The 24101-nt window shown below is 42.0% G+C and overlaps 1 protein-coding gene across 5 annotated transcripts in view; it reads left to right on the forward strand.

Moving 5' to 3' along the window:
- Positions 1-520: 520 nt before the first annotated feature.
- The window catches only part of ITSN2 (intersectin 2), a 125282-nt gene continuing 101701 nt past the window's right edge, over positions 521-24101 (forward strand). For 4 of the 5 annotated variants that reach the window (XM_030555313.1, XM_030555316.1, XM_030555315.1 and 1 more), the window contains exons 1-2: positions 640-732; positions 21954-22017. In XM_030555313.1, coding sequence (XP_030411173.1) covers positions 21987-22017 — 31 coding nt within the window. In that variant the 5' untranslated portion in view covers positions 640-732; positions 21954-21986. The other variant, XM_030555314.1, reaches the window with a different exon arrangement.

Below are 24101 nucleotides of genomic sequence, written 5' to 3' on the forward strand. Positions count from 1 at the left end.
AATATTGTCCGTACATATATTTCACAGTGATTATGATGACCAGTGAGCTACTGATTCTCAGTAGGGACCTCCCATGCCACCCCTTGGTGAATTATGATGAATATTTCCTACTTAGGGGATCCCTGTAAAACTCTGGGCATCCCCGGTGTCCTCTGCCAATTGGCACTGAGAAGTTCCTGGGTCACGTTGCATGTATCTTGGCTTGGCACCCAGGGGCCCTGTTAGCCTGGGTCCTACACCCATAGATGCTGTTAGCCCAAGTCTTGAGCCTGGGACCTGCACCCTAGGGTGCTGTTAGGCCAGATGCTCTGGTCCCACACTCAGAGGTGCTGTTGGCCTGTGTTTCAGCGCTTGGCTGGTACCCGGGATGCTAAACACTTTGGTCCCCTGGGCTTATATCCAGGGCCTCGGTGCTGCACCCAGGGACCCTGCGGGCTCGTGTCTCGGACCTGGCCCCGCACCCACACTGGCCCGTGTCTGCGGGCAGCTCCTGTTCCCTCCCCCTCCTGCAGTAGCTCGTCCTGTTCCTGCGAGCGAGGCCGCCGCCATGTTGTCGGGCTGACGCCGCCGCTGCGCCGCAGCAGGGGGAGGAGGAGGCGGAGGGAAGGGGCCAGCCCCGAGCAGAGCAACAGGTACCGTCCGCAGGCCCAGGGGCGGCCTGTCGGCTTCCGCGCTGCCGGCCTCGGCCTGTGGGTTGGAGCCGTGGGGGCCCGAGCGAACAGAGGCGGCTGGGTGAGCGGAGGCCTGGCGCGGCGGGGGACGAGGCCGGGGCAGGCTGAGGGGGTGGCGGTCCCTGGGCTAGAGGAGTGTTCCTGTGGGGATCCGGGGAGCAGGGCCCTGACTGTGTTGGGGGCCCGGGAGGGCACAGGTTGGAGGTGCCCGTGGTTGGGGGGATCTGGGAAGGGAGGAGGTACGGAGTGACCTTGATTCAGGGGGGGGCCAAGTTAGGGAGCGGTAGGGGGGTTCCTAATTGAGGGGACTGGGGAAGGAGCAGGTGGGGAGCCCTTGTTGAGGGGGGTGGAAAGGGACTTGAGGGAGTGATTTGGGGGCTGCTGTGAGCAGTGACCTTTGGGAAGTGAGGAATGGCCTGGGGAACGCATGACTGGGATTTGAGGTGTTTGGTGAGGAAGGGCTGGAGGGGGCTTGTGAAGGATTTAAGGGGCAGGAGGCTACTTGAGGATGGAGAGTCCCAATATACTCCAGCCTGTCAATCCTACCTCTGATCGGGTCTCTCGAGTTCATTTGTGAGCTTGGAACCCTAACAGGACTAGGGGGGAGAGAGCGAGTCCCCTCTCCCCCTTTAAGTTTTCTCTGGGGAATGGGACTAAGTTTGGATCTTCTCCAGGGTAAGTGCCTCTTGCACAGTATAGCAAAGAAGAAAATCTCTGTTTTTGTTCATTGTATTTAGCTCACATCACAGTGTGCAGCCGCGTGTAGCACAAAAGTTTAAAACCACAATAACTGAAATAGAACTTTGGCAACAGAATGGGCAGCGAACGGGGAAATGCTTCAGGTTTGTGGCTTTTATTAGGCCGAGCAGACATTTCTTTTGCATTACAAGTTTTTCCTTTTTAAAAATAGTAAAGTTTTATATGTACTTTTTTTGAAAAGTGATTTTTTTGTAACCATCAGAGCTCTTGGGGCAATGCAGCATTTTACCCCTATGTCCTCTTGAGCACAACTGATGAGTGCCGGATTCAACTTCTGTTAGTTTTACCCTTACATTTTGAAAGCTGTCAGAAATGAGTGAGGATTGTTTACAAATGTCCCCCATACATGTTCTCTCTGATTTGGAAGATGTAGGAGTAAAATTATTGATGCTAGAACACTTCTATGTGTTTCTATGGGAACTAATTTTCTGTTCCTAGGTACTGGTTTCATAATGTCAGTAGTAAAGTGTGGCTGGGAAACCCTGTAATCTGTGTGTATGTGTGGTAGTCTGTAAAGAAATGAAAATGGTAGCAATGATTAACATTAATGGTATTAATTACCAACAACAGGTTCAGACCTCCACAACAGACAAAATACAGAACATGTGTGCTTGGAGAGCTTACCATCTATTAGAAGATAATACACACTGGGCAGGTTAGGTAGATGGACTATACTGGGAATCTCAGAGAATGGAATAATGAAGATTATTAAAATTACTGGTTTGCTGCTTAGGCTATTGTGAAAACCAGTAGTTTGAAGAAATTAAGAGCTGATGAAAACTAACTTCTACGGTTAATGCCTTAGTAAATGGTATCTTTTTTTTTACCTGTCCATTTTTTTTGACACTAATTTTCTGTCAGAAAATAAAATGTGGCCACCATCTAGGAGACCTGATTGTGTCCTTTAGGCACTAATATAATTTGTAGGATAATTTAAAAATATATAATTTGCAAATAGAGTGTGACACCAGTCACATGTTGCAAAATTTGAAAGTAGATTTTAATTTTAATAATACTTAGCACTTCATGTAAAAAGTCCTTTACAAACATCAAATAATCAGGCTTCATAAAACCTATGTTAAGGTATAGGTGTCACTCTCATTTTATGGAGGAGGAAATTGAAGCACAAAGAATAATTTAGCTAAATCTATGCAGGGAGTAAGTGATAGAGCTGAGATTGAAACTCAGGAGTTCTTGGCTCTTTTTCTGTGTTCCAAACACTAGATCATGCTTGTCTCGCTAGAGACTTTTGAGTGACTGCTGCCCTAAAATGCAAGTCAGACTCCAAGACTGCATCTACACATGCAATATTTGGACCCTTAATTCTTCACTGGTGCTGCTGTAATGCTTATACACTGCCGGTTGGCATTGGTTAGGCAAGTGGCAAGCTGAGACTTCCATTTTTCTTGTAAACTCTGATCACTTTGTTTCTACAGTCCAGCACCCTGTTTGTCTGGTTAGTCCACCTGTTGTATCCTGACTGACACTTAGGTTGTAACCTCTCTGCAACAGTGACTGTGTTCTTTGTTTTCTGGCTTTACTGCATCCAGGACAAAGGGGTCTTGATGCTTTATTAGGGTTCCTAGGTGCTACTGTAATACAAATAAATAATAGGTTTTAGTGATAGCAAAAGTGGAAGCTTTACTGTAGACACGGTTTATGAATGTTTATAGCCATGTAATCTAATCTACCCAGAGAGGAGTGCACCAGTGATGAATTATGGGAACTGTTTTTTTCCCCTCCTTAATGTGGGCAAGGTCAAATAAACCAAAGTAGAAGAGGGCTGTTCTTGATTTTGAACATTGTTAGGAAGAAGGCTTTTGTGAGTTTTGCATATTACCTGAACAGGGCCCATCCAAATACCTAGATTAGTTTTCAAATATTTATATTGCTGTCATATTACTATTATGTGAATTAAGTTCATTTTCATAATAAGATATAAACTACTGAATATGACATTCTAGTCCTGTTTGCTATAATAATTTTTTACTCAGCTGTTTATCTTGCATTATTATGTATTCATTCACTGAGCACTCAAAAGTATACTAGGTGCCATTCAGGCAAATGGAAAAAAATAACAGCCAAGATGTCAAAAGTTTCTAGTGATTTTGATGTTCAACTTGTGACACTAGAAATGAGCACCCAGCCTCCTAAAATTAGGCCCCTTTAAGTATGGGGACTGAAGTTGAACACCCCAAAACTGACTTATTTAGAATTATTATTTGCTCTTGCAAATAGTGGGCATGGGCTCTGCCTTGGAGAGATCACGCTTTAATTGACAATTTACAAGAGCCTTGATCTTGCTGAAGGATGTTCTCATTTAGATCAATTTGCAGGATAGGGGCAAATGGGATGGGGAAAGGGCACAATATTAGACTTTTAAAAACATAATTTGACTCCTGACGGGTCCCCACTTTTCATTTCACTCCATATTTAAGTGTCTTCATTTTTTAAGAAGTGTTATTCCTATCTTATTTCCCTTGTAAGGTATTTTTACTCCTTCCTATTTCAATTTTTTAAATTTTGATTTTAACTGTTGCCATTTATTTATTTTACTTTTATGAAACATTTAATACTTTTTTCTGATATTATTTGTTTAAATCTTGCTTTTTCTATTTTTGTTTTTACTTAGCCTCAGTATTTTTTATTTTTAATTATTTTCTGTACAGATTATTTCTTTTAACTCTGGAAAACCACTTTTCAGCTTCAGCATATAACATCTCTTCATAGCTTCTAGAATCTAGATGATAGCCCTTGCCATTTCTCTCCATTCTGTTTCAGAAGGAATAAGTGGTATAAGCATAGACTATTTTGGAAAAATTCTGATGACGTTGAGCAGCTGAGTGTATGTAAAGGAGCTATTCCTCCTTTTTAATGTTTTACACTGTCTTGTTTTATATGGCTGAGGTGCTGGGAGTTTAATGCACCCAATACCTTACTAAGAAGATGACTGATTAGTTGTCGCTTTTGATTTATGAGTGTAGTTTACTTTATATAGTATGCAAAGATCCACTCAGGTTGTATGTGTATTTGTCAATAAAGCAATATTGTTTGGATTATGTATTGTGATAACCTCTGGCTATAAAATGAAATAGTGGTTGCCTATTTTTTAAACTGTAAACACATACTATTAACGTCGTTCAACATTATCCTCATCCAGTGTATTTTTGAAAGCTCTTGGAGACCAGGTTTTCCCTGTGCCCCAGTCTTGTGACAGGTGACACAACAGACCTATTCCACCTTGGTTGAGCATGCCGCTTCTGCTGTGCTTTGAAAGCCAGATTGATTTCCCAATGGGAATTAGGCACCTAGCCTGCCCAGGTGCTTTGAAAATCTTACTAGGTATCTTTGAGTGCCTCAGTACCTTTGAAAATCTCACCCTGAGTCCTCCTAAGCATGGAACTTAAGGACCTATTTCAAGTCATAAATCCCAGTCTCCCATATGATACTGCTTGAATGCCAGTCCAGTCCAAGTTTACTTTTTAAAAAATGTTCAGTATCTTATTTACTAACATCTTGTTATCTATGTATGTCTTTCATTTATTCATCTAGATCAGGGTGGGGAACCTTTTTTCTATCACAGGCCATTGACCCACAGAAATAATCAGTCATGGGCCACGCACAAGTAAAAAGTAACTTAATTTAGGGGTTTTTTTAGAGAGAGAAATATAAAATGTTCAACTCAGCCGCTGGGGGAACATGGGGCGCTGAGGTTTGGTGCTTCCCGCCTGTGGTAGGGTGAGCCAGCACTTGTGGCTCCAGCCCCGTGGGGGGACACGGAGACTTGCTGGGGGTGGATGAAATTAAGCAATGGCCTGGATCTGATCTAGATTATAACCCTCCTGGAGCAGGGACCATCTTTTTGTTTTGTGTTCCTACAACATCCCACACGTCTGTATCTAGGGCCCTAGGTGCTACCATATTACAGATAATTAATAATTATAATACTCTGTTATTTGCTGCTGCTGTTTCTGTAGCTGCTCATTCTTCAGGTGGTGTATGTTAAAAAGTAAACAGTGTCACGGAGGTATGAGACTGAAAATAATGCTCATGGAAGTCAGTGGAAAGGCTTCCATTGGTTTAATGGGCATTGGATCAGGCTCTTAGTGCTTGTTTGGTTAGCACTGGAAAGAGACAGAAGCAACTTTTAATCTTTCTGAAAACAAATGTTTCACTGCTAAACAATAAAGTGCACTGTTAAAAAGTGGATTCAGAAACATTTTCAGTGAGTAAAATAGTGCAAGATGGTGTATTTTTCTTTAAAGGTTTAGATATGTTGTCTGAGCCCAAGAATAAGAGTCTGGGAATTCCTGAGTTCCAATTCCAGCTGTAACAGTGAGCAAGTTACTTAACCTCTTTCATTTTCTTTAGCTGGAAAATGTGGATAGAGAAGTGTCTTGAAGCTTAGTTTGTCAATGTTTGTTAAAGCGCTTTGGAGATGAAAGTGCTGTATGGATGTTAATTTTTATTAATGCTTCAGGTCTAAGTGTTAAAAGTTAGTTAGTGCATTTTTATGCAATGTCCTCTATTGCAGTGGTCCCCAACCTTTTTGTGGCCAGTAGCACATTCATGTTTTCAGAAGGGTGTGGCCAGGCGCCAACAATTTTTCAAGGCTTATTTTGTATTTGTACATTAAACAAAAAACATCATATTTAATATTACATAATATATGAATCCATAAGATAAAAAGGGTAATTTTACATGTAAAAGGTATTAATTAAATTATTCGGCAATTTCTCTTTCACCTTACCATATGAATTTGCGCCTTTTTATTTTCCTGTAAGAAAAATTAAGGAGTTTTTACAAAATAAATATCATAAACAGTGTTGATCTTATTTATTTTAAAAAAGTAAAACATTGTTGAACTGCTGGTCCAAATATATTAATTATTCTTACTTCAACGTAGAATGAAACCTGCAGCCCCAGAGTTCTCTGTCCTCGGCAGGCATGGGGCCTCAGTCTCTCTGGCTTAAGCCGCAGCCCCGCACCTATCAGGGGCAGAGAAGACCTGCGCCTGCAGCCCCGGAGAAGCTGGAGAGAAGCCACAGCCCCGCACCTGCCAGAGACAGATAGCGCTGGCACCCACAGCCTGCGGGCCCTGGAGTTCTCTGTCCCCGGCAGGCGTGGGGCCGTGGCTTCTCTCCCCTGCTGGGCATTAGGCGGACGCACATAAATGCCCCGGCGGACGGCATGGCATCCGCAGGCACCGTGTTGGGGACCACTGCTCTATTGTATTACTTTCTCTCTGTGTACTATTTGTGTTCAAACACAAACAAATCTGTTGATTTTATTTCGTTATGAATATTTGATTCTTTCTATAAAAATACATGTTTTGCTGTAGTTCACATTTCATAGTTGTTTAGAAAGCAAACACGGTAAGTATACACAGTTCATATTTTTATCACTTAGAAATATCTAAAACCATCCCCAGCAATAATACAATTTAGCATCTATAAGTTAATTGTTTGTCTCCTGTAGATGAATGAAGAAATAATAGATGAGACTTGTTTATTAGTAAATAGCTGAGAACAGCTTCGTACATGCTTTTCAGAATACCACATGGAATTCAAATGAAGCAGGGTGGTGACAGTAGCAGCACAACACATTGGAATCATGTAATGGCAAAATAAAAAAGAACGTTTATTGGAAAATTAGCTTTTCATTTTGCGCAGCTTTAAATAGTTAGGGTCAAAAGCATTGCTGCTGTATGTGGGTGGAAATGAAACAATGGCCTACATACAATAGCAGTGAACTTGGCTTGTAGGGTTTTGGTATGGATCTTAGTAATATTTCAGCTATTAGAAGTAGTAGCTAAAATATGTTAGTTGGTAATTCTATTGATGTTGCACTTGCCACCCACTTATCTGCCGATGAAGCTATGAGGTGTTTGGTGTTAGTTGTAATTCTATTGATGTTGCAACCCACTTACCTGCAAATGACGCTTATGAGGTGTTTGTCATTAACCGTGACTCTTGTTATCTATATGTAGTTAAGTGATTCAACAACATTATAATCTTACAAAGTGAAGTAATAGCGGTGGACAACAGGAGATGAGTGTCATTCTCTTCTGAAACATCCCCATCAATTCTAAAAATATGACTATTGCAGGGCAAAACATTTCCTATTATGGCTATCAGCATATTCTAACATTACAAACTGCCTCTGATTTTTTTGATACACTACCTTTAGCACAATATTTTGAAAGCCAAGAATCTTGATCGTTTTAAATAATTTATATAAAGATATTACAAACTACCCCTCACTTAAAACACATACACACAAAAATAATTTAGTGTAGTCAATTATGAATTACGGTCATACGATTACCATGCTACTAGATGCGTGCTCTTGGTCCAAGGACAAGTTAGGTATGGTTTAGTGTACTTAAGACTGCAGTACAAGATAAAGTGGCACCTAATCCTTTACAAAGCCTTGTATACATTTGCTGTTGTTTCTAATGGTTTAAGTGTTAGTATATTGTATAACCTGGTACTTGGTGTTTAAAGTTTAAAGGAGAAATTCCAGTTGAATGCCCCATCTGTTTTCTCCATTGTGCCCTAGTAATGTATTGTCTATGGTTTCCATCACCCTTCTGCATCTGAATAACCCAGAGGACTCTGAAAATTAAAATAAAATTGTTAAGAAGCAGATAAAATCATAATACTGCAGGTTAGGTATTTTACTTTTCCCATGTAAGATTATTTTTAATTATTTTTCTTAAGGCACCCTAATATCTTCAGGCATGTGCAGCTGCAAATCTGCTCCCTAGTCACATTAAGACCCTAGTCATGCTAATTTACAATTGTATTTAAAAACAGTTTTGATAATAGCAGAGCTGTCTCTAGCTATTCTGGGTTCCTACCTAGTCCCCCTTGTGGCAGGGGTGGGGTGGGGGGCCCCAGGCCTCTGCGGGGAAGAGTGGGGGAGTGGGCCCCAGGCCTTCGGGGGGTGGCTTGGGGGGTATGGGGGAACCATTCCCTAGCACTCGCCAGTGGTGAGTGCAGCCCTAGCCCTGCTGCAGAGCTCAGGGGAGTGGGAGTGGGGCGGTGCTGTGCAGGGAAGAGGTGGAGCAGAGCAGGGGCTGGAGCAGTACACGGTTGTGCAGGGAACCAGGAAATTTGGTTCCCCAAATTTTCTGGTGCGCTAAGCAGCTGTGTACTTTACATGTGGGTAAGGATGGCTCTGGGTAGTAGACCTCTATCACACTGTGGATTGAGATTCTTAATTGAAGACTGTTAGAAATAGGTTCTTTTAAAAAGCAATTCACTACAGTCTTGCTTCCTGGGTGATGTAGAGCTTCCTTTTTAGACAAAAATACCTGCCTGTGCTGGTCAGTTAAACCATACTAAACTTGCCAATAACAGTTATAGCTAGCAACTGAGGTGGACATGGTGTATTTTATATTGTTAAAAAAAATAGCGTCAGTTCTTCTAACTTTAGATGTGAATCCAGATTTAAATAATCCCCACCCCTTAAAATGCTTCAGTAATTTTATAAACAGCATATTAAGATTATTCTTTTGAGATGTTGGGCATAGAAGACTACCCTTCATATATTTCTCATGTGTCTTATATCTTTTTCTGCTTAACTGCACTAAGCTCTTTTGATCCACAGACTGTATGTTTTGAACTCTTTTTCTGGGACAGATGTTGGAACAACAGGTCAAAGAGCAGATCTATTGCATCCTGAAGAGAAAATAGTGTTGTCATGTACTCCATGGTATTTGCTGCATTATCAGGAAGACAGAGATATCTTGCTTTATGGTGGGCTTTCCAGTGTTAATTTCTGCTTGTGAGAAAGAATAGAAGGAGATTTTTCTAAATGGTTAGGCTTCCAAGAGATATGTCCAGAACAGAAGATTCAGAATCAGAATAAAGAAACTGGCAGTAGAATAGGAAAAATCAACAAAATCCAAGATTTCAAATAAGGGCTTGTCTATTCTACAAATACTTTGTCAGTATAGCCATACTAGTGTGGCTATGCCAACACAGCCCTCTAGCATAGACATGGCATATATCAACAGAAGGTGGTTTTTCTGCCAGCATAGCTAAACCAGCTCTCTGAATGGCATTAGCTATGCCAACAGAAGCACTTTTCTGGTGGCATAATTGCATCTTCACTGGGGGTATTGCTGACATAGCAGTGTTGAGTAGAGGTGTGATTTATCTTTTTTTCCACACTGCTAACTGACATAGCTATACCAACTTTGTAGTGTAGACTAAGCCTAAATGTTTTTCTTTGATCTAGCTCTGTCTGCTTGTAAGGATAAGCCAGGGATAGTTAGCTAGTGAAAAACGCCATACTGTACCTACAGCAGGCAAACTAACCGTATGACTTCATATATTTCCTTGTGTGTATGTAATTGGTTCCTGTGGCTTGTGTTTAGGCTCTCATCTGATCCACACCATTAACTTGTTTTCCTAGTTTGTCCAGGTCTCACCTGTGACAAGTATGAAATGGATATTTCCTTAAAATAAGGAGAACCGCTTTTCATTCTGTTCTTGAGCTAGCCAGTAATTGAGTAGCTTATTCTTCCCCACCTTTTTTGTCGAACCACTCTGCCCCAATTGGATCACTCCAAATATCTAAGAAAATGAAGAGAGATCTCAAGGCCTTCGTTCAATAAATCAACTTTTAATTTAGGTAGGTTTCCTGTTGCCATTATGTGCCAGTTAAAATCATTACAACTCTGTAAATCAGCATAATAGCAGGAAGCTGAGTAGCTGGTTTAAAAGTGATGCTGTTAAATGAATTCTTCCCTCCACCCCCAATAACTATGTGCTTAAGAGGATATTTGTGCTTTCTTAATAGTTCTGATAATTGTGCAACCTAGACAGCAGACTGACCAATATATCATGAAGCTAGTATTTTCCACTTAAAACTATTACCTGCTTCAGGAAAGTCCCTCTGCCACAAAGTTCTGGTTGTTGAGGTACCCCATCATTTTTTTTATTATTACTTAGATCCATCCTAGATTCAGCTACTTAATACAGTAGTTCATATCAACATTTACAGCCTGTAGCACACTTAATGGACTACCAATAAAAATTAAAAATAAAATTGGCCTCCCCAGCAATAGTGTAGACATCCCGTTTAGGATATTATTTCTCTAAGTCCCGAATGTTCATTATTCCGGGTTAATATGTTGCCAGTACGTATTACATTTCCTTTGTACATCAGTTAGATAGGAACCTCCAGAGTTTGTGTTCTTGCTGGTTAATTTTGCACTGTCCATTCACTTTTTCTCCACCACTTCCCCTTTCAGTTATGTTGCTCTTTTAGGAGTGGGGTGTCTGAACCATGGCTTCCAGAATATTTATCAGCCTGTTTGTAAATGAACTAGTGTGACCTAACTATTTAACTAATTAACCATTCCTGCCAAATAGCAGTTTCTTGCTAGTTTTTTGTTCTGGAAATATTTGTATGTGATTGATTCAAATAGAAATTAAATATTAGAAAAGCATATGCTATATAAGTTTCACATAGAATAAGAACAAGTAAAAATATTTTGAGGGAAGAAATTACTTTTTTCTTATATTCTAATTCTGGCTTTTTTCTTACCTCTTCAGTCTCCTCTTCATTTCCTCACTTCAAAGCTACAGTAAGTGTTGGGAAAGGATGGAGAAACTGAAGTTGATTAGGCTAGGCTGGGAAAACAGAATTGCTGCTGTAAACATTATGGTTGGTCAGGTGATCTGTTTACAAGAATGTGTCAGTTCTGTTATTTAAACCTACTGAGGTCCAACTTTTCCTGTTTTCATCATGTGTGAGGCCTTATGCTCCAGACATTAGAATTCTAATCAAAAGGTTCCTAAGTTGGATTATAGTTGTTGTAAACATCAGGCTTTGGTTTTATGCTGGCATGTTCCCTTTACGGTGTGAGGGAGTTTTTGTTAAGACTTCTCCTTTACCAGCTTCATATTTTATGCCCTATGCTTGGAACACCTTAACAGTTAATGTTCACCAAACAAAATTCCTTCTTCCAAAACACTTCAAGTAAATCCAACTTTGTGTGGAATATTACAGTTGTAAAGGTAATTTTCTATGTTTGTTGTGACCTGCTTGTTACTTGATTATAATCTCTTCTGATTAGGGATTCTTTTCTTTGTTTGGCATACTTTATTACACAGCAGTGTGTCTGTTTGTGGTGGTAAGTAAAATGTTCTTTAGAAATTTCCAAGTTTTGTTGTAATTTAAAAGTTATCTGAAATCATTTCTAATCTAGAAAGTCCAGTGTAGATTTAGTATCTTTCACTGAAATTGCACCATCAGCTGAGCATAAGAGGAACTGCTGTATTATGAAGGATGCTCGGATGTAGTTATATGGTGACTAATGGATTTCCAGACTTGGAATTTGTGAAAATAAACTAGTATCCACTTTGATTTCTGAGTAATATCCAAACCTTAGGGACACTGACTGAATAGAGTCGGAGTTCTTTCTTAGTTTTGCAAGCATGTTCCTTACCCTCAGTCCCATGGAAACAGTTTTGTGGGGGTTTGTATCTGAGGAATTTGGGTTGGTGAGTGGCCTGGTTGGAAATGTGGGGATAGTAGAACTACTGCACTGAATTACCCTTTCCCCACCCAGATTCATGAGTGGGACTGGGCACCTCTAGGCACCGGAATAATACAAGCAAATAAATACAGTAATTCCTCACTTAGCGTCCTCCTGCTTAATGTTGTTTCAAAGTTACATCGCTGCTCAATTAGGGAACATGCTCATTTAAAGTTGTGCAATGTTCCCTTATAATGTCTGTTTGGCTGCCTGCTCTGTCTACTGCTTGTAAGATTCTGTGGAAGAGCAGCGACTTTACAAGGGAGCATTGCTCAAGTTCCTCTTCTTCGCCTCCTCCCCCTCCATCCCAGCGTTTTCCCTACCAGCGCTTAGGACATTCTGGGAGGGAGGGGGATGAGCGGAGAAGCGCCGCGTCTCCGCTCCTCCACTTCCCTCTGAGAAAGTCCAAAGCACAAAGCGCTGGGAAGGAACAGGGAAGCACCACATCTCCACTCCTCCTCCTCCCTCGCAGAAAGTTCTAAGCGCTGCCAAACAGCTGTTTCACAGCACTTAGGACTTAGGGGGGAGGAGTGGGAATGTGGCATGCTCCAGAGAGGAGGTGGAGTGGGGGTGGGAAGAGGTGGTGTGGAGCAGGACAGAAAGATGCGGGCCTGGAACATTCCCGGCAAAGTCGGCACCTGTTCTTTTCCAGGGAATCTGCTGCTACAAAGGTGCTTCTTAACGTCCTTGCCTGCAGCGGGCTGTACCTGTGTGGGGTAAGCCAGGGGCACTTCCCAACCACAGTACAGTACACTATATAATGCCTTTTATCTGCCCCCCCCAAATGTCCTTGGAACCTAACCCCCACATTTACGTGAAATCTTATGGGAAAATTGGATTTGTTTAACATTGTTTCACTTAAAGTTGTATTTTTCAGGAACATAACTACAACGTTAAGTGAGGAGTTACTGTAAGTGAAGAACAGGAGTTAATACAGACCAATGCTGAATTTATGTTTGCTGTCTTGTCCTTTGATATTGTGGGAGACCTTTCTCCCCCTCCCATGCTTTTGGGTTCGGAAATCTTTATGGCTGGTAAGACTCTGGCAGCCTGGCTCTAATGGAACTGCACTACACAAGAGGTGTCATAGGGCCCAAGAGCTGATGCAGAGACATAAGAACTCTGTCTGGATCCCTGTACATGTCTGCATTCTGAAGTCTGGTTGCAATTTCTCCCACACACTCAGGACTTTCAGGCATGGGGCACTTCCCTACCTGGCTTACCACTTAAGTTAAGGGTTTAGATTTGGTGCATCTTAGGTCTTACATTTGAGGCATGGCTGAAATATGGTATGGTCTTGTAATGCACACAGCTATAATGTTGTTTGGCAGTACCATGTTGTAATGGGGATGCAAAACATGCTAGCTTTTTGCAGTTAGATGGGATCTTAGAGACTGCCTCTCTCATGGTTTTTAACCTGGCAGTTGAGAACAGGTGTGGTGCTTGAGTTGACAATAGCTTGACTTTTGTATATGGAGGCTGGAGTTAGAGCATTCCCCAAGAGGGCCCTCTAGTTTGGAAATTTCTTTTGCTTTCCCCAGGCACACGTCCTCTCCAAAAAGCCGGAGGCTGTTAGACTTATGCAGCATTTCCAAGGCCTAGCTGTTTGTTTAGGCTTTTTTCTCAAGGGTTGTTTGAGGGATTTATTTTACCCCATTGATTTCAGGTGGGTTCTTCATACTCATCCTGTTGCAGTATTTCAGCCTAGAGTTCTTTTCTAGCAGTTCTTAAAAGTGCAGCTTGTTTTATAGAACTTTATGTTCTGCAGGAAAGTTATAAATAGGGAGCAATTGTCCTTTGTTATTTCATTTTAAGGACATAGGAAGAGATGTTGGAGGCAACCTAAAAATATACAAATTCATTTTAATTTTCTCATCCTCTTGGGAAAGTTTTCAGCCTCTTTTGCCTCCCTCTGTTCTTTCTTCAATTGATCCCTGGTATCACACTTGATCGATCAATGGAGTCACCATCCATTTCCATTTTTATGTTAAAAAAAAGAATGTAAAGTGTCTTGTGATACTACTGTGAAGAGAGTTATATAAAAACAGTTGTACTGTGTAATTCTTTCCTCACTAGGCAGTTATATAAGTAGTATATAATTGGTTAACTTTGGTGTCAAGGTTTCTTTCCCCACTCTGAACTTTAGGGTACAAATGTGGGGACCTGCATGGACACTTCTAAGCTTAATTGCTATCTTAGATCTGATAACTCTGCCACCATCCAGAAGTCAGTGGGGGGACAGAAAGTGTTCCAGACAAAACCTTCCCCTCCCTTGGCAGCCTTGAGAGGCTTCACCAATTCCCTGGTGAACACAGATCCAAACCACTTAGGTCTTAAGACAAGGAGAAATTAACCATCCCCCTCCTTTCCCCCCACCAATCCCTGGTGAGTCGAGACCCAATCCCCTTGGATCTTAAAACAAGGAAAAATCAATCAGGTTCTTACAAAGAAAAAAACCTTTTAATTAAAGAAAGAAAGATAAAAATCATCTCTGTAAAATCAGGATTGAAAATACTTTACAGGGTACTCAGATTCATATAGCCCAGAGGAAACCCTCTCTAGCCTTAGGTTCAAAGTTACAGCAAGCAGAGGGAAAATCCTCTCAGCAAAAAGGGACATTTACAAGTTGAGAAAAACAAAATTAAACTAATCCGCCTTGCCTAGCTACTTACAAGTTTGAAACATGAGGGTACGTCTACACTACGGGATTATTCTGATTTTAAATAAACCATTTTTGTAAAATAGATTGTATAAAGTCGAGTAAATGGAGCCACACTAAGCACATTAATTCGGTGGTGTGAGTCCGTGTACCGAGGCTAACGTCGATTTCCAGAGCGTTGCACTGTGGGTAGCTATCCCGTAGCTATCCCATAGTTCCCACAGTCTCCCCTGCCCCTTGGAATTCTGGGTTGAGATCCCAGTGCCTGATGGGGCAAAAAACATTGTCGTGAGTGGTTCTGGGTACAGCCTCACCCCTCCCTCCGTGAAAGTAGCAGACAACCGTTTCACGCCTTTTTTCCTGGGTGAACTGTGCAAACGCCATAGCAAAGCAAGCATGGACCCTGCTCAGATCAAGACTGCAATCGTGGATGTTGTGAACACCTCGCACATTCTCGTGCAGTCTATTCTGAACCGGGACCTGCAAAGCCAGGCAAGGAGGAGGCGGCTACGGCAGAGCGACGACGAGAGTGATGAGGACATGGACATAGAATTATCTCAAACCTCGGGCCCCTGCGCTTTGGAGATCCTGCTGGTAATAGGGCGGTTCTAGCCATTGAATGCCGATTTTGGGCCTGGGAAACAAGCACAGACTGGTGGGATCGCATAGTTTTGCAGGTGTGGGACAATTCGCAGTGGCTGCGAAACTTTCGCATGTGTAAGGGCACTTTCATGGAACTTTGTGACTTGCGTTTCAGGGCAGGGGAAAGTCATAATACCAAGATGAGAGCAGCCCTCACAGTTGAGAAGCGAGTGGCAATAGCCCTCTGGAAGCTTGCAACGCCAGACAGATACCGGTTAGTCGGGAATCAGTTTGGAGTGGGAAAATCTACTGTGGGGGCTGCTGTGATGCAAGTAGCCAAAGCAATCATTAAGCTGCTGCTACGAAAGGTTGTGACTCTGGGAAACGTGCAGGTCATAGTGGATGGCTTTGTTGCAATGGGATTCCCTAACTGTGGGGGGGCTATAGCTGGAACCCATATCCCTGTCTTGGCACCTGAGCACCAGGGCACCCAGTACGTAAACCGCAAGGGATACTTTTCCATGGTGCTGCAAGCACTGGTGGATCACAAAGGACGTTTCACCAACATCCACGTGGGATGGCCAGGAAGGGTTCATGACACTCACGTCTTCAGGAACACTACTCTGTTTAAACGGCTGCAGCAAGGGAATTACTTCCCAGACCAGAAAATAACAGTTGGGGATGTTGAAATACCTGTCGTTATCCTGGGGGACCCAGCCTACCCCTTGATGCCATGGCTCATGAAGCCATACACAGGCAACCTGGACAGTAGTCAGGAACTGTTTAACTACAGGCTCAGCAAGTGCAGAATGGTGGTAGAATGTGCATTTGGCTGTTTAAAGGCACACTGGCGCACATTACTGACTCGCTCAGACCTCAGCCAAACCAGTGTCCCCTTTGTTATTGCTGCTTGCTGTGTGCTCTTATCAAGGTTTGTTCCCCACTTTGAACTTTAGCGTTCAAGAAGTGGGGACCTGCATGATCACGTTTAAGCTTAATTACTAGCTTAAATCTGGTACGCTACCACCAGCCAGAAGTCTGTGTCTGGCACACTTCTGTTCCCCCAAAACCTTCCCTGGGGAACCCAAGACCCAAACCCCTTGGGTCTTAAAACAAGGAAAATTTAACCATCCCCCTCCTTTTCCCCCCACCAATCCCTGGTGAGTTTAGACTCAATCCCTTGGATTCTAAAACAAGGAAAAATCAATCACGTTCTTAAAAAGAAAGCTTTTAATTAAAGAAAGAAAAGGTAAAAATTATCTCTGTAAAATCAGGATGGAAAATGCTTTATAGGGTACTCAGATTCATATAGACTAGACGGACTCTTCTCCCCCCGTCTCCTCCCCAGCCTGAGGTTCAAAGTTACAGCAAACAGAGATAAAAATCCTTCCAGCAAAAAGACACATTTACAAGTTAAGAAAACAAACATAAAACTAATCCGCCTTGCCTGGCTGTTACTTACTATTTTGAAACATGAAAGACTGATTCAGAAAGATTTGGAGAATCTGGAATCATGTCCCCTTCCTCTCAGTCTCGAGAGCGAACAACGAACAAAAGAAAAAGCACAAACAAAGACTTCCCTCGACCAAGATTTGAAAGAATCTTCTCCCCCTATTGGTCCTCTGGTCAGGTGTCAGCCAGGTTCACTGAGCTTCTTAACCCTTTACAGGTAAAAGAGACATTAACCCTTAACCATCTGTTTATGACAGCTCCACAATCTCTGTGAGAGTAAGGGGGAGACCTTTATGGCGGGGTGGTTGGCTGAGGCAAATCACCTGGCCGCTGATTACGCGCAGCCAGACACCAGAGCGATTAGAAGAGCACACCACGAGGCCATGCACGTCAGAGAAGCTTTGAAAATGAGTTTCATCACGGGCCAGGGTACGGTGTGACTGTTGTGTTTGTTTCCCCTTCATGAACCTCCCCCTTGATAGACTCATTCCCTGTAAGCAACTCACCCTCCCCCTTCGATTACAGCTTGCTTAAGGAAATAAAGTCACTATCGTTTAAAAATCATGTATTCTTTATTAAAAAGTCATTATAAAAAGAGGGAGAGAACTGACAAGGTATCCCAGGTGTGGTTTGGGAGGAGGATAGGAGGGAAGGAAAAGGCCACTAAAAATATTTCAAAGTAATGACAGCCTTTTGGTTGGGCTGTCCACGGGGGTGGAGTGGGTGGGTGCATGAAGCCTTCCCCCGCGCATTCTTACACGTCTGGGTGAGGAAGATATGGAACATGGTGAGTGGTGAGGGTGGTTACACAGGGGCTGCAGCGGCACTCTGTGACCCTGCTGCTGATCCTGAAGCTCCTCCAGACATCAGAGGATGTCAGTTTTATCACGCAGCAGCCCCAGCGTTGCATCCTGCCACCATTGATCTTCCTGCCTACACCTCTGATCTTCCTGCCGCCACCTCTCATCTCTAGCATCCCTCCTCTCCTCAAGTTCGTCCCTCCTATCCTCACGTTGGTCCCTCCTATCCTCACGTTGGTCCCTCCTGTCCTCACGTTCACTGGCATCTTTCCTGTAATTTGAGTCCACGTCCTTCCACTCATTCAGAGGAGCTCTTTCATTGCGGGTTACTTCCATGATTTCCGAGAACGTTTCGTGTCGAGTCTTTTTTTTCCTCCGCCTTGTCTGAGATAGCCTTCGGGATGGAGTAGGGAGGCTTGAAAAATGTGCAGCTGCATGAGGGAGGTAAAAAAGGGAGAGAAGTATTTAAAAAGTTACATTTTACAGAACAATGGTTATACTCTTTCACAGTGAACAACACTGTTCACCTTACATAGCACATGTGATTTCACTACAAGGTCGCATTTTGCATCTTAATATTGAGTGCCTGCGGCTCTGGTGTTAGAGATCTCACAGACGCAAGTCCGGGCAGCAGAATTCAGCTTGCATGCAGCCATGATAAGCCATTGTCTTTCGGCTTCTGCAGCCTTCATATGCATAGTGCCCTCCTTTCCCAAATATCAAGCAAAGCCCATTCAGTGCTGCTTCTTTCCTGTTAACATGCGGCAGCAGAAACCACCCCCACATCCAATTCTCTGGGATGATCGCTTTACCCCTCCCCCCACCACGTGGCTGGTATCATGGAAGATCACTGCTAATCACTCCCCTCCCCCACCACCACGAGGCTGGTAGCAGGGAAAATCCCTGCTAGCTAAACGCGAAAAAGCTCAGCGCCATTACCCCCTTCCCCTCCCCCCGCTTGGCTACCTGCAAGGAAGGATTTCTTTTAAGCAACAGGCAAACAGGTCAGTAGGAATGGCCATCTCTGTCCCCTTAATTAAATTCCTGAATTTCAGCCAGGTTGCCATGAACAATATCACTCTCCTGAGGATAACACAGCGTGATAAAGAACGAACGTTGCTTGAATGCCAGCAATCACCGGGACCATACGCAGCTAGGCTTTGTCATGCAATGATACCAGATTACTTGGTACATGCATGGTGTGGTCAAGTGTCCTACCATGGTGGATGGAATAAGGCTGCCTTGCCCAGAAACCTTCTGCAAAGGCTTTTGGAGTACCTCCAGGAGAGCTTCATGGAGATGTCCCTGGAGGATTTCCGCTCCACCCCCAGACAAGTTAACAAACTTTACCAATAACTGTACTGGCCGCGAATGCATCCCAAGTCCTCATGGCAAATCAATCATTAAAAAACGCTTGCTTTAAACCATGTTTTATATTTACAAAGGTACACTCACCAGAGGTCCCTTCCATGGCTTCATTGTCTGGGCTACTGGCTTGGGAGGGCTTGGAGGGAAATTCCGTCTGGGTGAGAAAAAGCTCCTGGCTGTTGGGGAGAACGGAGTGCTGTGTGCTCTCTGCAAGCTCGTCCTCCTCTTCCTCCTCCTCATCTTCCCCGTCTGCAGAATCCTCAGCCATGGCTGAGATTACCACCCCCACCTCGGAATCCACGGACAGGGCTGGGGTAGTGGTGGCGGACCCCCTTAGAATTGCATGCAGCTCAGCGTAGATGCGGCATGTTTTTGGCCCTGCCCCGGACCTTTCATTTGCTTCTTTGGTTTTCTGGTAGGCTTGTCTGAGCTCCTTAACTTTCACTCTGCACTGCACCGAGTCCCTGGTGTGGCCTTTCTCCATCATAGCCTTGGAAATTTTTTCAAATGTTTTTTCATTTCATCTTTTGGAACGGAGTTCTGTTAGCACAGAATTCTCTCCCCATATAGCGATCAGATCCAGTACCTCTCGTGCGGTCCATGCTGGAGCTCTTTTTCGATTCTCAGGAGACTGCATTGTTACCTGTGCTGATGAGCTCTGCGCGGTCACCTGTGCTGGTGAGCACTCCACACTGGCCAAACAAGAAATGAAATTCAAAAGTTTGCGGGGCTTTTCCTGTCTACCTGGCCAGTGCATCCAAGTTCAGATTGCTGTCCAGAGCGGTCACAGTGGTGCACTGTGGGATACCGCCCGGAGGCCAATACCGTCGATTTGCGGCCACACTAACCCTAATCCGATATGGTAATACTGATTTCAGCACTATTCCTCTTATCGGGGAGGAGTACAGAAACCGGTTTAAAGAGCCCTTTATATCGATATAAAGGGCCTCGTTGTGTGGACGGGTGCAGCATTAAATCATTTTAACTCTGCTAAAATCGGTATAAACGTGTAGTGTAGACCAGGCCTGAGAGACTGATTCAGAAAGATTTGGAGAGCCTGGATGGACGTCTGGTCCCTCTTAGTCCCAAGAGCGAACAACCCCCAAAACAAAGAGCACAAACAAAGACTTCCCTCCACCAAGATTTGAAAGTATCTTGCCCCCTACTGGTCCTCTGGTCAGGTGTCAGCCAGGTTTACTGAGCTTCTTAACCCTTTACAGGTAAAAGAGACATTAACCCTTAACTATCTGTTTATGACATTTGGTTTTCACTCATTTAGGGATGGATGATATATCACAGTCAACATGTGGCTATGCAGTGCACAAACCAATCAATGAAGGGAAATTCTTGATCTAAAATTAACCCATTGTATAGCCTACATTATAAATATTGTGTATAGAATATACATATAGAGTCCTGGTACAGAGTGATTCCTAACATTTTCCGTTTAGTACATGAGAGTATTTACTACACACTTTACTCTGCAAGGACATTTTTTGAATGCTTCTAGAAGCAGCTGCATGTTTTTTGCAACCAATAAAACAATCAGGTATGCCAGAATAAGCAACACCATACAGAAAAAAATGTTTCTGTGCCTTTAATATTTTTGAAAATGTATTTGAACAGGTATGTAATCACTGAAGGAGGAGGGTGAGCATAATAGTTATCTGAAATGTGATACAGAAATTAGAATATTAGAAGCATCTGAACACCGGGATGAGTAATTGCTCTGCAGGATTCTGCTATTGTTGGCTAAGTGCTGTTTCCTGAGTAGATTCTTCCCTGACCCCCCGCTCATTCTTACATTTTTATTGTATTTTTTCATATTTTAACCTAATAAAATTACCACTTTGCTATGCAGAATTTCAAATCACATACCATTACTACAAAAATGTTTCCAGATTTAAAGCTTTTGTGACTCAGTGAACAGTAGTCAAAATAAAATGATTTTATCTGAAGCTGTGTCATGTACATGTTGTCTTAGGGCTTGGCCACACTCGAAACTTCACAGCGCTGCTGCGGGAGCGCTGCCGTGGCAGCGCTTTGAAATGTGAGTGTGGTCGCAGCGCCAGCGCTGGGAGAGAGCTCTCCCAGCGCTGCACGTACTCCACCTTCCCATGGGGATTACCTTGCAGCGCTGTTTACACTCAGCGCTCAGGGGTATGTTTTTTTTCGCTCCCTAGAGCGAGAAAGTTGCAGTGCTGTAAAGCGCCAGTGTAGCCAAGGCCTTAATTTTTTTATGGGTGTTCCCCGTCTGTAAAATGGGGAAAGTGCCTAAGTTTGAGGAATGTTTTGAGAATTAGCTAATGTTTTGCAAATATCAAGAGCTAATAAATAAAATGTTAAATACTCTTGAAATGTGACCAAACTAGCAAAACAAAATGTGGCAGGCAGCATTTTAACATTTATTATTCTGAAAGTATGTTATATTAAGAACCGCTCTGATGATGATACTTTTTGATAATATAACAAAAATAATTGACTTTATAACAATATTCAGGTTTATATGCTGGAAAATAGACTGTTGCATGATTTGATGGGAGCTAGTTATTTTACAGAATGAAGTATGCAGGGTCATTTCCACTAATCATGCTTTTGTAAGTTCTGTGGAAAGTTATTTATCCAATATTTGAACTATTTAATTTCAATATTGTTCTTTCTTTTATTAACAGAAGTATTGTATTCAAGTATGTCAACTATAATTTTAATTTTGATAAATATTCAAGTAAATCATGGAAGTTCGGACTGAAAAAAATCTGTTAGGTTGTCTATCTAGACCATCCTCCTCCTTGTTCTGTACAGTATATGTTCCAGTGTGGTGGGGTGTGTCTGTATATGTTACGCAGTACAATGAATGCTGTTTTCCTTTAAGAATGTGATTCTAGGTTCAAGACTGTACTGCATACCAAATAATCTCCCACCTACAGAAATCTCCCACCTGCTTCCAAATGCAAATTCAGTATGTTCAGTAGCAGCTTGAAGCCCTGCATTGTTTGCTTCCGGAAGTGTGAGCTGAAGAGGACAGACATTCCCTCTGCTCAGCAGGAGCACTAAGCTGTGTTCTGCCCTTGTTGCATTATTAATGGGACAATGTTTTTATGTTGCAGATGGCTAAGAGCTAGCAAGGCACATTCAGGACCATGATGGCTCAGTTTCCCACAGCCATAAATGGTAGGTAGCTTAGTCTGGGTTCATTTATGTGAGGTCGGAGAGTGCTTTTTTGTCTTCATATTTAATATCAATATTATTAGTAATGAACTGATTGCAACATATGCCTCAATGTTTTGGTCAACTTGCTGTAGCATATATACTGTTGCTTATGACTTCTGATGTATAGTCTATGCTCTAGGAATTGGAGGAATTCAGCTCAAGTTTGTACTGTAGTATAATTAAGAGTGCACATATGCCTGGAGCATCTAGTAATTTTAGATAATTTAAGGAGTTATTACATGCCTATACGTGATTGTAATTTGAATACTGAATGACTTCAGATGAGGAATAACCTAAGTAACCATTAATTAACAGAATAGGTATTTGAGTTTGTATAATATGGCATAGGATTTTGATATGTTTTAATTTAGATATGGTAAATATTATTTAGTTTAAACTAAAATATTTCAATTAATTGATTATTCATAATCAATACAGAATGTGCTCCAAATATGCAGATAAATCTTAACTGTTTTGCCTCTTGATTTTATGTTCTACTGTCCTGCAAAATAATGCAGAAGCTCATGTTTTTTTTCAGTTTCCTTTCAAAGACATACTCCAGATAAAACTTTAAAAGATGCTATGCAACTTCTGACTATGTGTTAGTCAGTTGGATCACTCTGTTTCTAAAGGAAATAGTCTGCCTTAAAGAAGCATATTGCTAAATCTGCTGAGAAATTGGAAGTTTTTATGCTATTTTACCTGGTGACTTCATTTCTATAATTGAAGCTACCCAAAAACAAAAAAGAATGGTTAGAGGCAAAACACGCTCTGTCTGCCAAGTGGAGGAAAATCTGACAGTTGGGTAAAAAAATCTGCAATTTTTCTGGTTTGTTGTTTGAGGAGATAAAGTACAAGAAAGACTAAGAGTTTCTGGTAGCTAATTTAGAAATTCACAACTATTAAGGTTAATTAGGATAAGGTGTTTTACATGTAAAATAAAAAATTTTGAATCTTAACTATAGGACAAAAATTTAGTTATGCAGCCATGTTATGGATGTTTTGAATAAAATGTGTAAAACCATTATACTAGTGAATAGCAACCATTATGGTGCTATTCACCAACACACCGTTATACTGTAAATGGCAACTGTAGCAGCATCCAGAAATAACGTTTCAGTATTGCTTTAAAAATTAGTATAACAGTAGAAGTTGGAACAAAATAAATCCATGTATTGCATACATGAATTCTTAGGCAAAACAAGATGAGTACCACGTTGTCTTTTCCACTTCATTGGACAGATGGGACAGAAACTTAGTGGAGTCCTGTTTTATTTTTCGTATTGTTGGGCTTTTTTTGTTTTGTTTTTTTTATTTTTAAAGTGCTGATTCTTTGGCAGTATTCCCCACCCCAGATCCCATGGAAACCGTTCTTGTGATTCAGGGCTAGTTTATCTCCAGTCATTGTTCCTTTGCTGTCCCCTATGGTGAATCTCTGCCTAAAGTTAATGCAGTCTTGCGCTTTGTCTTCACACACCACCTCGACCCCTTCAGTCCACTTGGGCACTGAGAGAAGGCTATAGGGGGCAGAGAAGCAGCACTGAGGCACAGAGCCTCTGGATCTCAAAAATTTATGGGTTTGGGGAGCTGAACAGCTTCTCAGTCTGTACCAGAGAAAACTTTCCTCCTTCTCATCTGCTCTCAAAGGAGGAACAATGCCAAATAAACTTAAGGAAATTCACTGCAGAGAGTTTGCAGTTTACTATGTGAAGTCTGTGCTTTTAGTTAAACCACTTCCTTGTGAAACACATCTGAGTGCATGTAGTTATTCATTCATATTGTTTAATCAGAATTAAGTGCGGTTGAAACAAGTTAGGTGGAGAGTGGTTTAAAGTCCTACTGAGATTTCATGGTAAACATTGAACAACCTTTTCTGTAGAAACTATTCTGTTTATGTAGTCTGTATTCTTCTTCCCTGTTTTAAAATTACTAATGCTATTTCCATTAAAACAGAATTATCTGCTTCTACCATTTATTCTTCAGTTGAAGTAATTTGTATTATGCAGTTCATCCCAGATGAGTGCCAGTAAAATCTCAGTTCCACA

The sequence above is a fragment of the Gopherus evgoodei genome, chromosome 3, assembly GCF_007399415.2.
Source record: "Gopherus evgoodei ecotype Sinaloan lineage chromosome 3, rGopEvg1_v1.p, whole genome shotgun sequence".
In the NCBI taxonomy this organism is placed as follows: Eukaryota; Metazoa; Chordata; order Testudines; family Testudinidae; genus Gopherus; species Gopherus evgoodei.